Below are 21,073 nucleotides of genomic sequence, written 5' to 3'. Positions count from 1 at the left end.
CGGAGCGGAGGAGGAGCAGACGGAGCGGAGGAGGAGCGGAGGCGGAGGAGGAGCAGACGGAGCGGAGGAGGAGCAGGCAGGCGGAGGAGGAGCAGACAGGCGGAGGAGGAGCAGTGAAGGAGCGGAGGAGGAGCAGTGACGGAGCGTAGGAGGAGCAGTGAAGGAGCGGAGGAGGAGCAGTGACGGAGCGGCGGAGGAGCAGTGACGGAGCGGAGGAGGAGCAGTGACGGAGCGGAGGAGGAGCAGTGAAGGAGCGGAGGAGGAGCAGACGGAGCGGAGGAGGATCATATTACATGTATGTGTGTTTTCTGCATGGCGTTTGGACAAGTGATCATTTCCTCAGGTCACATAAACACATCATGTGAATGTTCTGCTGCTTCAGTTTAATTCATCTTCTGAACTTTTACATGTTGTGTTGAAATCTTTTGCACGATAACAACTTTCGTTTTTTATTCCTGTTTCCTCCAGAGTTTCTTCATGTGGATGAAAATGTAACTGTGCTGAATAAATCTCACTGTCGCTCCAATCACAGAACCGACTTCTTCTTTTGTGAAAAGACAAACTCCAGAACATTTGTGTCCAGAGTTCAAGAACTAACACACACTCAGTGTTATGAGCTGCATCACCTTTAGATTCAGTTTGTTTTAAAGCTGAATTCAGTTATTAACTTTCAAAAGGGATTATTATGGTTATTCATGGAAGTATTGGTGTAATTAGTAGTGATATTATTATTACATTCAGAACTGAAGCTACATCTTCATTTGAAAACACATCAGCTCTGGAAACGCTGGAATCTGGAGTGAGAAGAAGTACAAACTCATTTAGTCTCTTCTCCATAAATCACTCAGTAATAATGATCTAATACTTCACTGGGTTTCCTGGAGCTCATCAGTAGGAACAGGGACTGAAGCTCTGGGGTGGACAGACATGGTTCCAGTTTAAACTCTGTGGCCTGGGGCCCAGGGCCGTGGAGACGGTGGCTCCGGCCCTGCACCCCCCCTTTGTAAACCGTTTACTTTCTAATGGCCACATGGGGGCGTCCTCCTCCTCTGTGCTGCTGCAGACTCTCTCCTCATTTGCAGCCTTTGCCAGCTCCCTCCTCCTCCTCGTCCTCCTCCCCTCCTCCTCCTGCTGGCTCCCTCTCCTCGCTGCTCCTCAGATGGTCCGGAGGGAGGAGAGAGATGAACCCGTGCTCCCGCAGGCCGGCCCGGCTCCGCTCCGGGCTCCTGCTGGCGGCTGTGGCCGCGCTGCTGCTGCAGACCCTGGTCGTGTGGAACTTCAGCAGCCTGGACGGAGGCGCCAGGAGCCGGGAGAGGAGAGAGGAGCGCGCCGCCGGGGAGCAGCCGCGCTGGAAGAGGGGCGACCCGCCGCCGCTGCTCGGGAAGGCGGCCGCTCGACACCAGCTGCAGGCGGTAGGTTCGAATCCCGGGGGTTGTGTCGTGGACACGTGAAGATGCTGCAGCTGCTCCGCTGTGCAGCAGCTGCTTCACGCGCCTCGTTGTGAAGTCGGTTCGAGGCTTCTGATCAGCTGATCGTGTGTGAAGAGGCTCAGCTGCTGCTCGGCTGAAAACATTCATCATGTACACTCAATGCGAATTAGACCCGGACACAACTTCACTGTTCGAGTCCGGTTCCGTTCAACCGATCTGCAAACAGCGCCAACACAAAAGATTGATATCTGCTGAATGAAAGGTCGATTAATCGATCATATCCGCGCCGAATGTAAGACCGAGGCGGATGTTTTCCTAAAGCATCTGTAGTCGTGTTCTCCGTCGTTGGTCCGTGTATCACAGACTCAAACCTTTGAAATGTCACGATGTGTTAAAGGACTTGTGTGTGACGTCTCTCTGCCGTTAGAAGCTCGCTGCTCGTGTCCTACATGAATCACTTCAGTCTGAACCTGAACCTCCAGCTCACATGTTCACCTTCAGGTAAACACGCACACATCCCTCTCTGTAGCACTGTGAGTCTGTCGTGGAGCTTTGTGATGAAGAGGTTCATTCAAACCCTGATTCACTGGGAAGGATTCAATCATCAAACTGGTCTGACAACACGACACTGGTCCTTTAAACGCACGAGGGAGACCTAGGTTATTTGCAAATTTAAAGCTAATTGTCAGGTCTCACTTCTATTTCCAGCTTTATGCCACTTTGCATCATCTGTGTGTGTGTGTGTGTGTGTGTGTGTGTGTGTGTGTGTGAAAACAGTGAATTTGTTTTCTCACATTTAGCAAATCCAGGTGTTCCAACGTGTTGTTAAGAAGTGAACATACTGTACATGCTGTGTGTGTGTGTGTGTGTGTGTGTGTGGTGAGAGCAGGGGAGAGTTTATATTGCAGGGATCCATTTTTACAGCCTTTCATTACAGTTAACCGGATGCCCTGTGATCTTCCCTGTGTGAGTGTGTGAGTGTGTGTGCGGTGATATGTCCTGACAGTTACTGGCTCTTAAAACCTTAGAGATACATGCCAGCACTTTTTATAGGACGGGAGTTTTGGAGGTGAAGAGAGACGGAGTGTGAGAGACGGACGAGAGAAGAAAGAAGGGATGAAATGAAGGAGCAGCAGCTCGGTGTGAAAGCTAAATGACTAATTAGAGACGTGAAGACACGGCCGAGCAGGGAACTCCAGTGTGTGATCAGTGTGAGTGTAACACACCAACTGGTGTGTGTCTGGTTTGGGTAAAGACCGGGGTCGGTGTGTGTGAAGCTGGAGAAACGTTTGGTCTCAGCTGCGTCAGAATTCTGCAAACAGGTTGAATATAGGAGGTTTTCAGGATGTGTGGGCCATAGATGGGCCAGAGTCCGTGTTCAAGACGGATACAAAGCACAATGCAGACACACAAAGAGACACACTACTACAAAGACACAAAACGACTGTAGAGACACAAGCGAGGACAAAAGATTTTAAAATGGCCCCAAAGAGGTGAAAATACCATAAAGAGACAGTAGAACTACCGAGTGTGTGTTTCTAGGGTCGTGTGGATTCAACCACAGAAAGACGCACGACAACAAAGATTTACAAAGACGATGATGGGAAATATTGAAGTAACAAATATAAATGTAGAATGTGATGTGATCTATGTTGTTGTATCACAGACCTAATTCATCACACTGTTGGGAGGACGGACACACACACACACACACACACACACACACACACACACACGTCCTAACAGCCAGGTCAGACCAGATTAGACGATAGGTTTGAATCAGATTTTATTGATGGGATTTTTACTTTGTAATCTAGTTTAGATTTTTCAATAATCCCTAAATACTGTGTGTGTGTGTGTGTGTGTGTGTGTGTGTGTGTGTGTGTGTGTTATGCAGCTGCTGGTTGTTAAACGTTTCATAAGCTTTTTGGATTCACTGTAAAAATGACTTTCGTCACTGAGGAGTTTTCATCACAACAAACATTTGATCCTTGCTCGTCGCTCAGGAAGCTAAAATCAATTGACTGAAGTTGACGTCTTCGTCTTCTACGTGTACGGCTCCTCTTCTTCATCCTGAGATGTTTGTGTTCTTCCAGTTTCACGTCCGTCACGTGTTAGAAACCTCATCAACACGTCCACTCGCTCTCTGGAAGCTTCCACACATTGTCCTGCTGTCTCCTCACATGGACTCACTCTGACATGTTACACACATTTTACCAGGAGGCTGCAGGAGAAGATCCAGAACATGTCCAGAGACACTGACTCAGACATTTGTTCTCACAGACAGAACCTGCAGAACATGTGAGGAACACGTCAGGAACATGTCAGGAACATCTTGAGAACGCGTCGGGAACATGTTCAGGGTTTAGTGCAGATCCGAAAGCAGCTTTAGTAACATGATGTCATGTATAATGTGTGCGCTCTGCCTGTCGTCATGGCAGCCGTCCCCTCTGTTCAGCATCTCACTGGGATGTTCCTCTCTCTATTAGGGACTTAGCACAACACACTGATATTAAGACCCGGAAGCTGCTTTATGTTTTTTCTTTTCCATAATTCTCACTAAATCTGGCAGAGATAGTTTTAATCCCAGTCGTAATCCCGGGTCGTCCCGTGGACGCCGGAGCTGCGGCCTCCAGGTCTTGCGTCCCGTCCCCTCGTTATCGTCCACTTAGCCTGTCTTTCTCCATCTGGCTCTGTTTTTCCTTCTGTCTCTCGGCTCTGTTTCCAGCATTTTGTTTAGACGGATGTTTCTTCAGTTTCCTCAGATTAGATCCTGTTGTTTTTTCTCTTCCCTCTGTCGTTGGATGGAGTCCGAGGTGAAGGAGTTAGTTTGATTCAGAATAACTTCATCAAAACCTCTTTCTGATCATTTGTAAAATCCTGTTTATTTTAACTCGACGCATGAAAGATGTAACAAATTATGAGACGTTGAAGTCACTGTCAACAGCTCGGCCTTCAGTGTGACGGAGCTTCGTTCTCCTCTTCACACAGAAAGTGAGAAACGAGTATACGAAGGGTTTTTAACACGTGGAAAAGAGACTATATCCTCCACGTTAGCGGATGGGACACAAACCAAACAAAAGAAGACGTTTGTCAAAGATGTTTCTGTCATTTCAGCTCGTTCTTATCTCACTGATGTTTTATCAAGTGTTTCTGATCAGTTTGGTTTGAATCAGTTATTTGATGATATAAAAACAGACTGAGACGTCTTGATTGACAGCTGAGACTGACTCCTGATTGGTTGAGGGCATGTTTGGGCGAAGCCTCGATATCACAGCTCTGCACAGACTCCGACTCCAAATGACGTCAAAAACACGAGATGGCGAGCGAGACATTTGTGTCGAGCGGCTTCAAACCCGAAGGAAACAAACTAAAGCTAAAACTTTTCCAGATTTATCCTCATCGGTGAGAACATGAAATCCACAGATGTCAAAGCAACTGGTTTCTTTTCTTCCACTGTTCCCATCACGCTCTCTCACCTCCTTTTTAATGTCTCTCGCCCCGGGCGCCCAGCGAGCAGACGCTCTTGTCTGTTTTCTGTCGTCTTTATCGCGCAGCAGCAGGACGTCTGAAGGCAGCGACGACAACTTCAATAAGAACCTGCTGAGGAGCAGAGCGGCTGAGAGCCTCGGTGTGTGTGTGTAAAGAATGATGTCTTTGTAGGTGCTGTAGCTGTGGTCGTCTCCCTGGAATGCAAAGACTTCTGGGAAACACTCACAGGTCGTTTCTTTTTAGCTTTGTGAAGGAGAGAGAAAGAGCAGTTTGTGTTTTTCTCAGTGAAAAGCCAGAATGTCAGCAGGACGTTCTAACAGCTCCAGATTCCTGTGGTCACACAAGTCTGTCGCTTTTCCAGAAGAGGAACGAGCGACCGCGGGAACGAGCGTAAACACAAGTTTTGAAGGATGTTGTCTGACGACTGATAATAACGACATTAGGTCATTTTCATTATTGATTAGTTTGTGGATTTATATATTTATTTATTATTCATATTCTCTCAATTGATCGTTTGGTCTCTAAGATTTAAAAATACATTCTGAACATCCAGAACCTGAAGATGCTCACAGACGAAGGAAACCTGCAAATATTCTCATGAGAGAAGCTGAAACCAGTAAAACCAGTAAAACAGATAATTATAAACTGGAAAAAACTCAAATTAACATGAGCCTGGCTAATATGAAAATGGTCATAGTTCATACAATAATAATAATGATAAAATAATATATGATAAGTGTATTATTGTGTTATCAATGTTACACTAATGAAGATCTGCCCATTAAAGTGTGTGACTCCTGGTTTCTTCTGTATTTTACTCACAATAACAACAGGAGAGCTGAATATATTTACTGTATTACTACACACACACAGACACACACACACACACACACACACACACATTCCTCCGAGCTGATATTATAGATGAGATAATGAAAGGTTGTCTGAGGAGCAGGTGGCAGCAGCTGATATTACTGCCTTCCCAAAGGAACCTGGATAGTGTGTGTTTGTCTCACACACACACACACACACACACACACACACACTAATAGACACACTCTTTATCCCTGGAAAAGGCAGACAGATATGTGTGGGATTAAAATACTCATTGAGGTCATGTGACTTTCCTTTTCTACTGAAACACTCACACACTCTCACACACTCTCACACACTCACACACACTCTCACACACACACACACACATCACTCACACACACTCTCACACACACTCTCTCACACACACACACTCACACACTAACAGCTGACTGGGAGGTCAAGGCCACAGCTGACTGACTCTAACGTGTCGGCCTCCAAACATTTGCTAATTATCACCAAACACAAGTGCAGGTCAGCCGATGAGAGATTCATTGGTTTTCAAATATTTGTTCATTAATCAAAGAACTGGACACATTCAAATTTTAACCTGATGGTGGCGCTAGATGTAAAGTCTGCAAAACGATTGCAACCTAATGTAGACATGAGCGTTTGTACCCAATTGTACATCAATCTTCTTTATCGAGACATTGCAGTAAAAACAACGGATATCAACCTAGTGGTGGCGCTACAGGTCAGGATTATTAATTTGTTTATTTTTTCTTCCGTACAGGACGTCTACCGTTCCCACCGTCCCAAAGAGAAACTTCCCTTGGACAGCAACAACAACGAGAACTCTGTCCCCAAAGACTTCGACTCCATCGACAGCAACAGCAACCTCGCTACACGCTCGCAACGCCAGCGAGCGCCGGTCGGAAACAGCAAACATAAGCTGGACAAAGTGCAGAGCATTCTGGGAAAATCTGCTAACGAGGTCCTGAAGTTGCCTCCGATCCAACCCAGAGGGATCGGGCCCAGTCGCAACCACACCCACAAAATGAAACCCCGCCCCCAGACGCTCCCGGTTCCGGTCCGGGGGTCCAATCAGGATCCAGCGCTCCTCCGGGCAAAGACGCCGGCCAGTCAGGAGCCGAGGAAGACGCAGCCGCAGTGCGAGGTCAGCGGGAAGGAAGCCATCTCCGCTCTGTCCCGAGCCAAGAGCCGCGGGTGTCGTCAGCAGATCGTGGAGGTTTACTGCAAACACAAGGACGGAGCGCTGCTGCCCGAGAGAGTTCCTCGCTACTGCCCCCTGGAAGGTGAGATCCGCTGAATGAGGCTTTAAAAGATTCACCTATGAGTTCATGATGAACTGACACCAGGTTCAGTCTAACTGGAGTGAAACACAATGAGTTGTGTTTGATACGTCGTGGAAACGAAATATTTCTCAGATCATTGAAGATAACCATGTTTGTCGTGTTGCGTAAAAACATTCAGATTCGGGATGTTCAGGATTTTTGGTCGAGGCTTTTGAAAACCTGTTTTCTCGATCATCCTCTAGAGCGCAGAGCGATGTACTGAATTTCAGTTCTGACATCATACACCTCCAAGCACCAATCAGAGACCAGGGTTATATTAAACAAAACGTCTGCGGTCTTGAGCGAGCAGATTTTCAGAAGTGATGGTGAGAAAGTTAACGAAAATCCGACTTTACTTACGAACAATGACTCATTTCTGTTTGCTGTCGCGGTCTGGAAGGTGTGGCGTCGGCCCTCATCACCAAAAGATCTGGAACCTCCTCGTCTTTCCAAGTTGACGTCTTCGTCTTCTGATGTGTGTAAAACCTCTGGTGGCGCTCTGGAGCCTCATGTTCTGGGGGTTAATCCAGAGGCTGATACAGAGTTATGGTTTCAACGCATTGACTTTGATTTCAGGGCTGAATGATCTGTTCACCTCAACGTAGTGATTGAGTCAACAAATGAAAGGGAGACAGTGAGTGAACGGGCCGAGCGGCGGCTGCTTGAGACTTTCTTTCTTCTAAATTTACTCGTTGAGGAACATTTTTAACCCGGCACGTGCCTCGGCCATGAGGACGCATCCCCTTGGTTTCCAGTTCTATTTCCAGGGACACAAAGCATGAATGGACGCAGGGAGGCTGCTCATCCAGTGTAATTACACCCTAATTAAACAAGCAGTTTGTCGTCTTATTTTTGGAACGGCTGACTAACGATTTGTAGTCGCTCTCTTGGAACCACCCTGGGCTGTTCGAGGTTACATTGATATGATTACAGGTTTCTCTGATGATATGTTCTATCCACAGTGAAGCTGCAGCAGTAACAGGATTTGCTCCGGTCTGATTTGACTGACGTGCACTGAAAGAGAACAAGAGGGTTGTTGGAAAAGTTTGGTTTTTCTGTGCTAATGCCGACATAAGAGCAGATCCACGTCTGCCTCCCTGATTACAGTCATTCCTCCTGAAACTCCCATCCCAGCAGGCCCCACAGCCGGGGAAGTCACTAATTAGGCCGAGCAGGCCTCGACTCGTGCCATCTTTAAAGTGAGCGTGATGATGGAGACGCATCAGGCCGTCGTACACCCTGAATGCACGAGAGGCACATTTAGCTCAGCTGCCACACAAGGTTTCCACGAAAGACCAAAGTGAAGGAGGAGGAGTCAAATACTCAAATTACCAAATTTACTTTACTTTACTTTAAATGAAGTTAATCTGAAACTAATAAGAGTCAGAAAGAGGTGAAGCGTCACTTTATTGTTTCCATCATCCAATTAAATGTTTTTTCTTTTCTGATCAACTGACCAAAACCCAGAAATCTAAACTTTTCTGTCATATGAGATAAATAAAAGCAGGAACTCCTCACATCTGAGGACGTGACCCCCTCAGTTAATCTGAGCTCATTCCTCTCTGTGCAGGGAAGGCTAACGTGAACGTGCAGTGGGACAACGACCCCGCCAACGCTCCCCAGCTCGAGCCCGTGCGGATCGCCTTCGTCCTGGTCGTCCACGGCCGAGCCTCACGTCAGTTCCAGCGTCTCTTCAAAGCCATCTACCACACCTCCCACTACTACTACATCCACGTGGACCAGGTAAACTCACATCATCCAGAAGGAAACCACCGTTCAAATAGCTAAGGTGTTTATGTATTGAAACACTGATGACAGTAACCGAGACTTCCCTTCCTCCTCTCCTCAGAGGTCCAACTACCTCCACAGAGAGGTCCTCTCTCTGGCCCGACAGTATTCCAATGTCCGCGTCACTCCGTGGCGGATGTCCACCATCTGGGGCGGAGCCAGCCTGTTGACCATGTACCTGCGCAGCATGGAGGACCTCCTCAACATGACCGACTGGTCCTGGGACTTCTTCATCAACCTGAGTGGAGCTGATTACCCAATCAGGTCAGTCCGTACTGAAGCTGCTTCAACTACATTTAGAATTTCAGTTCAAACAAATAATTCTGTGTTAGAATTTAACTGAATAAGAGAAACACTTTAAACATAAAGATCTCTGACTTGAAATAAGGTCAGAAAACCTGGTTATTTTTTTTTGGGAGTCGACCAATTCCAATATGAGGGAGTAAATAAATCAATTCCAATATATAATATATAATATATAATATGTAATATCGGCCGACACACATATTTAAAAAATGGTCAATGACTCCTAAGATGTCCTTATCAGACCACTTTTTAGTTTTGGAACCATCCTTCACCTCTTATCCTCTGAGGCTGATCCCAGCTGCTGAGGTGGGAGGCGGGTTACGCCCTGGACATCACGTGGTCGACGCACAGAGACAAACAACCGCCATCGCTCACATTCAGCAAACCTCTGGTCAGAGACTCCAGTTAACCCAAAGTACATGACTTTACCCTGAAGAGAACACAGAGAACCAACATTACATCACACAGAGGCTGTAACGGGTATTTTCATATCAATTAATCATGTGGTTTATCATTTATCAAAAAAAAGGTTAAAATGACCATTAAGAAATGACCTAGTTACACCGCCCGACACAGTGGAAGACCAATCAGAGCAGCCTGGGCTCAGCGGCTGAAGAGAGGAGCTGCAGCAATGGACAGTTTGAGGACAGGGACGTGACTCAGTGAACAGAACCTGGAGAATCTGTCTGTGTCCTGATTGACGACGTTACTTTCTGCGCTGGTTCACATTTTATTCACATTTTATTAATATCGAACGTATCACGTGTCCAAATCGCACCAGACTCCACTGTGCACGTCCCTGGACCCTGAACGACACACGACAAGCGTGAAGCTGATGAAATGAACGGTTCTCCAGCATCTTCCTCTCCAGGACTCACGGAAACACATGAAACACACACTGTCCCAACATCAGTGACTGAACACGCTTCCAGCCAAAATCCATAATACAGCGACAGCATTAGCTCCACAGCATCAATGGCTGACGTCATGAAGGCACATGCAGTGTGAGTCAATGGATCTCTCTCTCTGTCTGTGTGTGTGTGTGTGTGTGTGTGTGTGTGTGTGTGTGTGTGTGTGTGTGTGTGTGTGTGTGTGTGTGTGTGTGTGTGTGTGTGTGTGTGTGTGTGTGTGTGTGTGTGTGTGTGTGTGTGTGTGTGTGTGTGTGTTGCATAAAGAACTTTATCTAGGTTCTGATCTGAGCTCAGACTAGAGGTTCGTGTGAAGTTGTGTTTTTCACATGAAGGAAACTGACATCCTACTTCATGTATCTAGTGACACAGTGAATCCTCGTCTCTGATTGGTTACTGCGACCACTTGTTCCTGAAGGTTTCTCTCTTGATGAATGGGTCTTGTTGCCGACATGTTGTTGCTCCTGGCTCTTCAGTCAGATTTGTGTTTGTCAGTAACTCATGAACACACACATGCCCTCAAACACACACATGCACGCCCGCGGTTCGTCCCACCGACTGTGATCAAACGTAATGTGAGCGTCTGTCTGCGGTTCTGTCTCAGTTCTGTCTGCTCATCAGCACGACACCAGGCGGAGGCCGCTCACAGCTCGTCTCCGTGCAGGGAGCGGCACACACACACACACACACACACACACACACACACACACACACACACACACACACACACACACATACACACACACACACACACACACAGCACACACACACACACACACACACAACACATACACACACACACACACACACACACATGCATGCACACACACACACACACACACGAGCTGAGCAGCTTTTATTTGTAGGGAGAAGCTAAATAAACTGCTGCTCCAAACATGGAGTCAGTCCAGTTCCCTTAATGGAAGATTGTTTGCGCTGTTTAAAAAAATAAAAGATGCCTCGTTTAAATATTTAATCTCGTCCTGATTAGATTTGTGTCCATAAATGGAAAAGACTGCAAACACAAAAAGAAAGAAATCAACAGGAAACGTAAAAACGTTGGATCAGATTCCATGAAACTTGGTGGAAGGATGAGACACAGAAAGAAGTGAATCACTTCGAACTCTCCAGGTTTCTTCCTGTTCTCGTGCTCGTGGTGGAAACTGTTCTTTACAATCTTTAAGGTCTCGTCCTCACTGTATTTCGATGATGTACAATGTGATTTGATCTTTGTTATCGATCAGTGTAACGTGATCAGGGGCTGAGCTGATGATTGACAGCTGCCGTCTCTCCTCAGGACCAACGAGCTGCTGGTGTCGTTCCTGTCAAAGTATCGCAACATGAACTTCATCAAATCTCACGGGCGAGACAACGCACGGTGAGACAGGGATAGTTCCTCTCTCTCTCTCTCTCTCTCTCTCTCTCTCTCTCTCTCTCTCTCTCTCTCGTGTTTCTTAGGACGATGAATTCTGTCTTTTTCTGCGATGTTGATGAAACATTTTATTTCTATTTTCTGTGAAAAAGTAACCGACATTTTACATTCTTTCAAAATGTGTTTGTAAAAGTTGTGTATTAAATCTCATGCTATTCAGCGTTTCTAGCGAGGCCAGCAGGGGGCGCTGCACTGCCTAAAGGTGGTGGATGTTAAATATACGACATGACTTCGTCTTTACAGCTGGAAACAACAACCTCACTACAAAGAAACAGTGAATTTGTCTCCAGGTGAAAACGTTTGATTTGTGTCTGAACTCGACTCTTGTGTCGTCTCAGTTTCATCCGGAAACAGGGTCTGGACCGACTCTTCTACGAGTGCGACACCCACATGTGGCGTCTCGGGGACCGCAAGATCCCAGAGGGCATAGCGGTGGACGGAGGCTCCGATTGGTTCCTGCTCAATCGGCCCTTTGTGGATTACGTGGTCAACTCCAGAGACGAGCTGGTTGGAAGCATGAAGCGCTTCTACGCCTACACACTGCTGCCCGCTGAGGTAACACACACATGCCCTCATGTAACCCCTCACACTCCACATGTACAGAGGCAGGCCCTGATAGCGCCCCCTAGTGGGGAACATGAGTATCAACAGCACATTTCGAGGTATTCTGCTTTTCAGTAGCTGAGTTATCGGCCTCTGCTTCGTCTGTTTTCATCCTTCATGAAACTAAACCACAAAGTTTTTTACTTTACACTCACACGCGTCATTTCAACCTTGAAATCTGATTTCTGAGTTGTTCCCGAGGCCTGAACAACAATTAGTCAAACATTTATTTATTTCTGCGTTTGCATGTAGATTAGAACCTGGAATTGAAATGTGTCCTTGTGTCCTTGTCTCAACCTGCAGTCCTTCTTTCACACCGTGCTGGAGAACAGCGCCCTCTGTGGCACCATGGTGGATAACAACCTGAGGCTCACGAACTGGAACCGGAAGCTGGGCTGTAAATGTCAGTACAAGCACATCGTGGACTGGTGTGGCTGCTCCCCCAACGACTTCAAGCCCTCGGACCTGCCGCGATTCCAGGTGAGAGCCGACGGAAACGAGTTATTTCCCTTTGAGCTCTGGAAAGTCCGAGAATGTTTGTGTGTTTTTAACAACTTTAGAACGTTGAAAGAATCCGATTATCTGTAAAACTGATAGAAAAACGATTTCTATGTCCTTTAATTACTGTGTCCGTGGAGGAACTTTGGTTATTAACGTCTTAGAGTCGTATGGGAAGTAAAAAAACACCCGACGGGTTTAAACTTCCACAGATTCTAGATGTTTAATTGTTGCACTGATTTTACGTGAAAAGTAAAGTCGTAAAATAAGTTTTACAAGAAATAATAAGATAAATGTACAGAATGTGGTTAATACAAAATAATAATAAATATTGCACATGATCACATCTGGATCGCCCCCTGGTGTCTGGCTGTAGTATCGATCATAAACCTCCTCCATGTTAGCAGATGGGACCAACTCAAAAAGTAGATGATGAATAAAAGATGGTTTCTGTCATTTCAGGTCGTTCAAGTGTTTCTGATCAGTTTGGTTTGAATTATTATTTGATTTGATATGATATAAAACAGGCTGCGACATCATGATTGACAGCTGAGACTGACTCCTGATTGGCCGAGGATCTCTATATTCATGTCTCAGCTCTAACAAAGCTTTTCATGTCGTGTGATAAAGTTACAGTTGTGTAAACGCGGAGCTCAGCTTCAAAGATCTCCTCCATCATGTCAGTGACCCTGGACGTTCTGCCCGTAGCGTCCACCTCCTCTTCTCAGGACCAGAATAGCTTTGCATTCACAAATTAGCGGTGCTGCGTCTCCTGACATCAGGCGGCCTCTGCCCTGCGTTAACGACAGCGTCTGTGGTGGAGCTCCTGGTGGTTTCTATAAGCAGAGCTGATCCTGGAAGCAGCTGTACTCTCAGTATTTTTAGAGCTTCGTAGCGAGCTGCCGCGGAGGTTTGTAAGGTTGTCATTATCATAATGTCGGGTTTCGGCAGCTAGAGAGAAAACTCCGAGTCCTGACTGAAGGGTCAGGAACACACACACGATACACGACTGGTCCAGAGGTTGGATCCAGCTGTTTCATACAGTGAGAAGAGGATCAAGTCACCAAAACTGATAGATTGTGTAAAATGCATTAAAAAAGGTTGAACTGTTCATTGTTGGTTTTCTCCCTCACATTACCATGACGGTACCTTCCTCTCTAACTGTAACCGCTCGTCTTCTTCTGTCTTCGTCCACCACAGCAAGTGTCCAGACCCACGTTCTTCGCCAGGAAGTTTGAAGCCAGTGTCAGTCAGGAGATCATCAGCCAGCTGGACTCGTTCCTGTTCGGAGCGCTGGCCCCGGGCACGCCGGGCCTCCAGGCCTACTGGGAGAACACCTACGAGCAGGAGACGGACGGGCCCGCCAGCCTGTCAGACGCTGCGCTCAGCCACTATCACGCCTTCGCTCGTATGGGATTATCACGTGCTGCCAGCTCGCTGCAGGGACATCCCAACGACAACAGCTGCAGGTCCGAGCAGGGTTTCTATTTATTTAAGGAACTTCTTAATGGTGTCCCGACGTTTGTCCACACGGTTCTTCATTGTTATCAATGGACAATGAAAAGTTCCAGGAGCTTGTTTTGTTTCCACAGTTTCTAGAGTTGATGATGCCGGTGTCAGCGCACGTTTTTACATATAACGTGTTTTTACCCTAACAATTTAAGCAACGCATGCATTTAAGAACTAATGTTTGGTAACCATGGTAACATAAGTGTACGTCAGGGATTTTTCCAAACACGTGAGAAGGTGAAAAGAAGTTAGAGCAGCTTGTTCTCCACTCTGGGTTTTTTCCAGTGAACTTAAATACTGACATCATAACTGTGTAATGTTTCAGATAGAAAACTCCCAGTTCCACCCTTTTTATTTGTCACTTTTTAAAATACGAGGTCCAATCTCTGCTCTGCTCTGTGACATCAGGAGATCGCTGAGCTTCAGGAGGTTCTTACACTCATGTGGATCCATGAAGTGATGACACACCTCCTGTTCACAGCTGAATACATCAAGTGATCTGTATTTGTATTTCAAGTGAACAAGAAGCAGAACAGAACTTTTCTTTTTCCTTGGTTTGGACCAAACTCCAGATGTGACAGTAAAAGTCTGATTGGATCTTTTCAGCCTCACACGCTGGTGCACGTGTTCTCAACCCGTTGTTGAGTCCGACACATCGATATGAGCCACATTCTGACCTGGTTTCTGAGTCGGACCGATTCCTCGTCGTGTGTCGTTGGTGCAGTTTGCAGGACGGTGCGTGAGGGGCGTGTCTAACAACATTTCTAAAGTCGCACAGTTGAGGCTGCTTTGGGAAAAGTCGTGTAGTTGCTGAGTAAATAAAGACGAGAGAAACAGAATCTGTTACCGAGGGAAACGAGCAGGGTCAGAACATGAAATGCGTCTTTCCACTAAACTCACCAGTTTGTGTGTGTTTGCTCGTCCAAATTAAATATGAAGATAACGTGAGCTTGTCCTGAGGCACAATCCAGCTTCAGTTTCTACACGGGCTGGATTTTTCCAGTAGAGTGTGTGGGGGGGGGGCTGGAGGGTGGAGACCCACAGTAGGTACAAGGAGGTACTTGTTGGAGTTCTGGTGGGGATTGGTGGCTAGAATGGGTGGGGGCAGCATTAAGGGAAGTGTGTGTGTGTAGGGGGAGGGTCGGGGGAGTCAAAACAGGAATAGTCTGTTTCTGTGATTTTAGTGAATCAACATCGAAAACCACGTCCACACCGACATGGAATGAATTTGAAAACATCGTCTGCATGTTTCATCCTCTTCAGAACATAAAGGTCATTTTCAAATCGAGAATCAGTAAAGTTTAATAAAAGAATATAATAAAATATGAGAATCTCCACAAACGCCCAGTAGATCTGGTAAAGTCCAGTAAATCATTAAAACAAAAATATAAACCACGTGAACAGAAATAAAGGAAATTCAGTTTCATCTGATACAATCTTCAGTGCAGATAAACCAGGTGGGATGACTCACTAACGAGAAGGAAGAATCCTGAAGCATCGACGCAGGACAACAGACCTTCTGTATTTAACACGTTATAATAAACGTGTTGTGTGTTGCAGGTTCACGGCCGTGAGCCACCCAGTGTCCGTGCACCTCTACTTCCTGTCAGACCAGTTCCAGGGCTACCTCCTGCGCCATGTGGCCACTAACAGAGCCTCCACCCAGCTGGAGACGCTGGAGACCTGGGTCACACCCAGAGACCACTTCACCCTGGCCAGCCCCCCCCACCCCACCAACAGACTGCAGCATGTCCAGGTACACTCACACACACACACACACACACACACACACTCAAACTTTATCCACATACACACAAATAAGTGCAATTATGAGTCACTTGAATTTGTTAATGTGCAATGAGATACTGGTTTTATTAAGATTTCATTATAAAATTCATAATAGAACTTGGTCTGTAAACGGTGTTTGTGAGTCTGAGGTCGGGGGTGTGTGATAAGATCAGCTGTTGATAGAAATGATAGAAACAGAAGGTACCTGCACTGGTCTCTGAGCGTCTCCGGTTCCTCAGGTGGGAGGCGACTGGGACCCGAAGGAGCGTCTCTTCAGGAACTGGGGGGGGATGCTGGGCCCCAAGGACGAGCCGGTGGCCGTGCAGCGCTGGAGCCGCAGCCAGAGCAACCTGACGGCCACCGTGGTGTGGATCGACCCCACCAACGTCATCGCCGCCACCTACGACATCCTGGTGGACGCCTCTGCTGAGGTCACACACTACCGGCCGCCGCTCACGGCCCCGCTGAGGCCCGGCGTGTGGACGCTGCGGGTGCTGCACCACTGGAGCCCGCTCGGCCAGACCAGCTTCATCGTGGCTCCGCTGGAGTTTCACAAACAACAGCCCATAGGACTCGGTGAGCAGATCCATGAGAGAGCAGCAGATTCAGCTGAGACCCACACGGAGAAAATCCTCCCTCACAAAACTCTATATTTACACAAGAATCACATTTAAAATCACCACCGACATCTGAAAACAGGTGAAATCTGACAGATCCATGTTTGTGTGTGCAAACAAGTGTGAATCTTTTAAACTGTGGAGATGAGATTCAAACACCAAAGCACATCACATGTAATTCTTAAATTAAACACACACTTATCGTGTTGGTGTCCAGTCACACACACACACACACACAGGGTCACCTCTGTCCAAATTAGCTTCCTCTGAGTTACTGTTTGACCTCCAGGCCTGTGTGTGTGTGTGTGTGTGTGTGTGTGTGTGTGTGTGTGTGTGTGTGTGTGTGTGTGTGTGTGTGTGTGTGTGTGTGTGTGTGTGTGTGTGTGTGTGTGTGTGTGTGTGTGTGTGTGTGTGTGTGTGTGTGTGTGTGTGTGAGAGAGAGAGACACCAGGACTCTAAAGCCCAGAGTAAGAATAGACAGTGAGATTTTTATGGGTTGGTGTTATCAAGTGAAGGTGGCATGTGATGTAATCTGAGCACAGTGTGTGTGTGTGTGTGTGAGAGAGAGAGACATGTTAGAGGTTTGATATCTGTAGATATAAATGTCAGATTTATCCAGATCTTTAGGATTTCAGTGTGAGATGAGTTTCTCCTCCCTCTCTGTTGCAGAGGACGCTCAGCGGCTGCACGCCGGCCCGCCCAGGAACTCCTACATGGAGCAGAGCTTCCACGGCCTCAACCCAGTGCTGCGGCTGCCGGTGAGCCTGGGCGCCGTGGAGGAGGCCGAGGCCAACGCCAGTCTGACGGGGGCGCCGCTGCGTCAGTGGCTGGACCGGTTGCTGGAAGGCCACTGGTCCGCCTCGGACATCTGCTCCACGGGCCCCAGCGCCTGTCCCGTCATGCAGCGGTGCCGCCTCACGGTCTGGAGCTCCGACAGCCCCGACCCCAAGTCCGACGTGAGCGCGCCCAGAGAGGACGGACGCATCAGGTAGCAGGCGGACAGACTGAGGGAACAAATGAAGGAAGGCTGATGCTTTACTGCGTCATATTTATTTATTTAAAGTCAGTGAATGATGGAGACGGAAGTTCAGAGGAAGAGAATTCTCCTCAGTCCTCATTCAGTGTGCTGCTCTCAGAGTGTGTGTGTGTGTGTGTGTGTGTGTGTGTGTGTGTGTGTGTGTGTGAGAGTCGTTTACCTCTTTTCCATGTTAAGAAGCTGAAAACTGGTCGCTCATCTTTAGGTTGACTGGTTTTATGTGAGACTGCCAGACTCCCAGTCGTCATGGAAACCCTCAATTCTTTACTTCAAATTTCCAAGAAAATTAATAATAATTTAAAAACAGATCTGTTTAATTAACAGTTATTTGTTGACAGGTGGAAATCGTGAGAGATATTGAACTTTACCATCAAATGCAGAGAATATTCTTGTCCTGCTCTTCAGATTAAGACAGAATTATAATAAATTATTTAATAAATCTCGTGACTCGAAGCTTCAGTTCAGAAAGTTTTCAAACGGAGTCGAAGCACAAAACACTTTCACTGTGATTATTTTAGACCTAAATTAAGATATTTACCTCCATAGAAGTACCTCAGAAAGTGAAATAGAAAGTTGTACTTGATTAAACCAACGCTGCCAACAACCTGATGAGAACTTCCCCCATTCACTGTGTGTGTGTCTGTGTGAGTCAGTGTGTGTCTGTGTGTGTCTGTGTGTCTGGATCTTGTCAGACGCCCTGAGACTTGAAGTGTGAGACGTCTCCTGCAGAGCTTCACCTCCTGTTTCTTTTTAATTTTTAATTATTCTCTGTAGAAACTGATGTGACTGCGTCAAAGCAAACTTCTGCTGTGTGAGTAATTTATTCTCAAGTTTTTATAAAAACAAGGTCGTTTTTTGAAGTGAGGTGATGAATCTGGTTTTTGGAGCAGAAGGGGCATTAGTTCTTTTCCTCAGTTTTATTCGGCTCCTTCAAACCACGAGTTCATCACATCCACTGTGAGAAAGTTCAGCTGCAGGTTTTAAACGGAGGTCGATCAAGTCCTGTTTTGGATTCTGATTGGATTCTGCTGTTGGTTAAAGATCTTTGTAGAATCAATTCATCTCTAATAGTTTGATTCAGCGTTGAACATGTTTGTATTGTGTACATACGAGTATATGTATATGGTCAAATTATAAAATTAATAACTGATAAAAGCAACAAATTTACTTTATTACCTCTTTGCACTTAATCGTTGTTACATAAACATTCAATAATATTCATATATTCAACCAGAACCTGTTGAAGGTAAAAACGACGACTGAACAACTTCACTTGTTTAATTAAACCTGTATTTTTTTTAAAGATTTTTTTAAAAGGAGACATATTCTGAAGAGAACCGAGATTCTGAGAACTTTTAAATTCACTAAAAACCTTTAACGCTTCAGAAAACATCACGTGTCTCCTCTAATGTCGTTTTTGCATATTTTGGATTTTGATCCATGTTCCTCCGTACGTTTTCCAGCAGAGACATTTTAACAAACCCCCTTTACAGCAGCATTATACATTTATAATAATGTTATTTCATTTTTGATGTTTAGATTGAAAACACCCAGGTCTATACAGTTAGCAGCCGGTTAGCTTAGCATAAAGAGCGATTCATTAACAGGTCACTGCCAGAAAAACTAGATTTTAGTTTGAATACGTCAGAAGTGCCAAATGTTTCCGTTTCCATAAAGATGGACGACATGACAGCTCCTCAAAAGTGAAGCCAGAGCGTCTATCGCCCCCTGGTGTCTGGCTGCAGTACAGGTCATTGACCTCCATGTTAGCAGATGGGACATGGACCAAACTAAAGAATCTAAGTAGACGCTAAATAAATGTTTAAAGATGTTTCTGTCATTTCAGGTCGTTCTTCTCTCTCTGATGTTTGTTCAAGTGTTTCTGATCAGTTTGGTTTGAATCAGTTATTTGATGATATAAAAACAAGACGTCATGATTGACAGCTGACACTGACTCCTGATTGGTCGAGTATGTGTGGGACCTCCTGTGGCTCCACAGACGCTTAATGATGTCATCACCTCCAGACGGCAGCGTTCGTATTCTAGATATTTTAGCTTTGTTTTGTTCGTAATGGGAGGAAGTGGAGACGTGTCGTCCTTTATTTACAGCTCCAGTCTTCAGTCCTGTTCGTTTCTGTAACAGCTCATATTTGATATTATTCCAGTTTGTAAAGTTACCACATTAATTCATTATTCATTCTCGGACCAAAACTACTGGAGTTGAGTTTTGTAACTATGACGACAAAGCTCACAATGAACAGATCAGCAGCTAAAGGTCACGAGCAGAACGTCAGTGTTTCATGTGATTCAGTATCAGACACGATGGAGCAGATGTTCCCAGATGTTCGGGTCGTTACAGTTTCTGTCTCCGTGAAGAAACCAGCTTTTCACTGTTTAATCCAGTGATCGGGGTCAAAATCTGACGAATCCAGTTCAACAGCTTCCACATGAAACTGACAGTTGAATCAGTTGTTTCAGCTCAACGGCAAAAATGTCCAACATCTAGAAAGAAAAACTTTATTTTCTGCTCAAGATAAATAGTATTCATTTTTAAATTAGGAGCCATTTTATGTCCAATATGTACTTTTCATATGACGAGTGAATCGATGTAAATCAGTATTTTGTTAAATATCCAACAGATGAACAGTTTGAAGTTACTGACGAGTCACGTGACAGTTTCTAGGAGGGAAAATGTTCAGATGTAGAAGTCGTTAGATTCTGGAGGAAAATCCCAGACGAGAGGTTTTCATACGATTCAGTTGGTTTTTATTTCCTCGCTCGTCTTCATCGTTCTCTCTCTGGAGGTCGTGTTGTGCCTTAGCTGTTCTGTTTTAGGAAATCCTCGCTGAAAACATCTAAACTGTCTCAAATGTCCAAAACCAAAAGAAAGGAATTGTTGTGAATGCCTTATAATGACTGTAGTGGTTTTTAAAGTACAACTTTGGAATTAAAAAACAGAATCTCCTTTGTTGTGTCTGTGCCGTTTGTCGCCCTCGTGTCTGAATGAGGTCAGATTCTCCTGCGTTTCCATCACAGACTCCGACACTCGCCTGCTGCTACAGGAAATCACTCATCTTTACTAGAGTTGAAACTAACACGTGTAAGAAATCAACTCTTTTCCTGGGATGTGTTCACACAAACAAAAATACAGAAAATCACCAAACTGTGATTTGATGTCTCAGGATTCTTGTTCTCACAGCCTCACACGTGGTTTCATGACGAGCAGCGACCGCCGGCGGCGATGGAATCATCGATACAGCTGATCAATAACAGCTGGACAGAGCCAATCACTGTCCTCAGCATGTGACTCTGAGCAGAACGCATCACATCGATAATATAAACTGTTGATAGAACACACTGATGTTATTCTGCTGAGCTAAACACGTCCTGGACCCCCCCCACTGCACCAGACAACCACAGAAATAAAGATGGACGACACGACGGCTGCATTAGATCATAAACCTCCATGTTAGCAGATGGGACATGAACCTAAGTAAA

The 21,073-nt window shown here is 45.9% G+C and overlaps 1 protein-coding gene across 1 annotated transcript; it reads left to right on the top strand.

Moving 5' to 3' along the window:
• Nucleotides 1-1,133: 1,133 nt before the first annotated feature.
• LOC118124101 (xylosyltransferase 1) lies at nt 1,134-19,373 on the top strand. The gene is made up of 11 exons (XM_035181914.2): nt 1,134-1,412; nt 6,529-7,051; nt 8,661-8,833; nt 8,940-9,142; nt 11,390-11,470; nt 11,863-12,079; nt 12,431-12,607; nt 13,826-14,094; nt 15,695-15,890; nt 16,162-16,498; nt 17,209-19,373. The coding sequence occupies exons 1-11, from the start codon at nt 1,182-1,184 to the stop codon at nt 17,529-17,531; spliced, it is 2,730 nt and encodes a 909-aa protein (XP_035037805.1). The 5' UTR covers nt 1,134-1,181; the 3' UTR covers nt 17,532-19,373.
• Nucleotides 19,374-21,073: the final 1,700 nt, after the last annotated feature.

This window comes from Hippoglossus stenolepis, chromosome 16 (assembly GCF_022539355.2).
Source record: "Hippoglossus stenolepis isolate QCI-W04-F060 chromosome 16, HSTE1.2, whole genome shotgun sequence".
Classification (NCBI taxonomy): domain Eukaryota; kingdom Metazoa; phylum Chordata; class Actinopteri; order Pleuronectiformes; family Pleuronectidae; genus Hippoglossus; species Hippoglossus stenolepis.
Note: the sequence above shows the minus strand (reverse complement) of the source record. Positions and strands in the feature narration are given on the sequence as shown.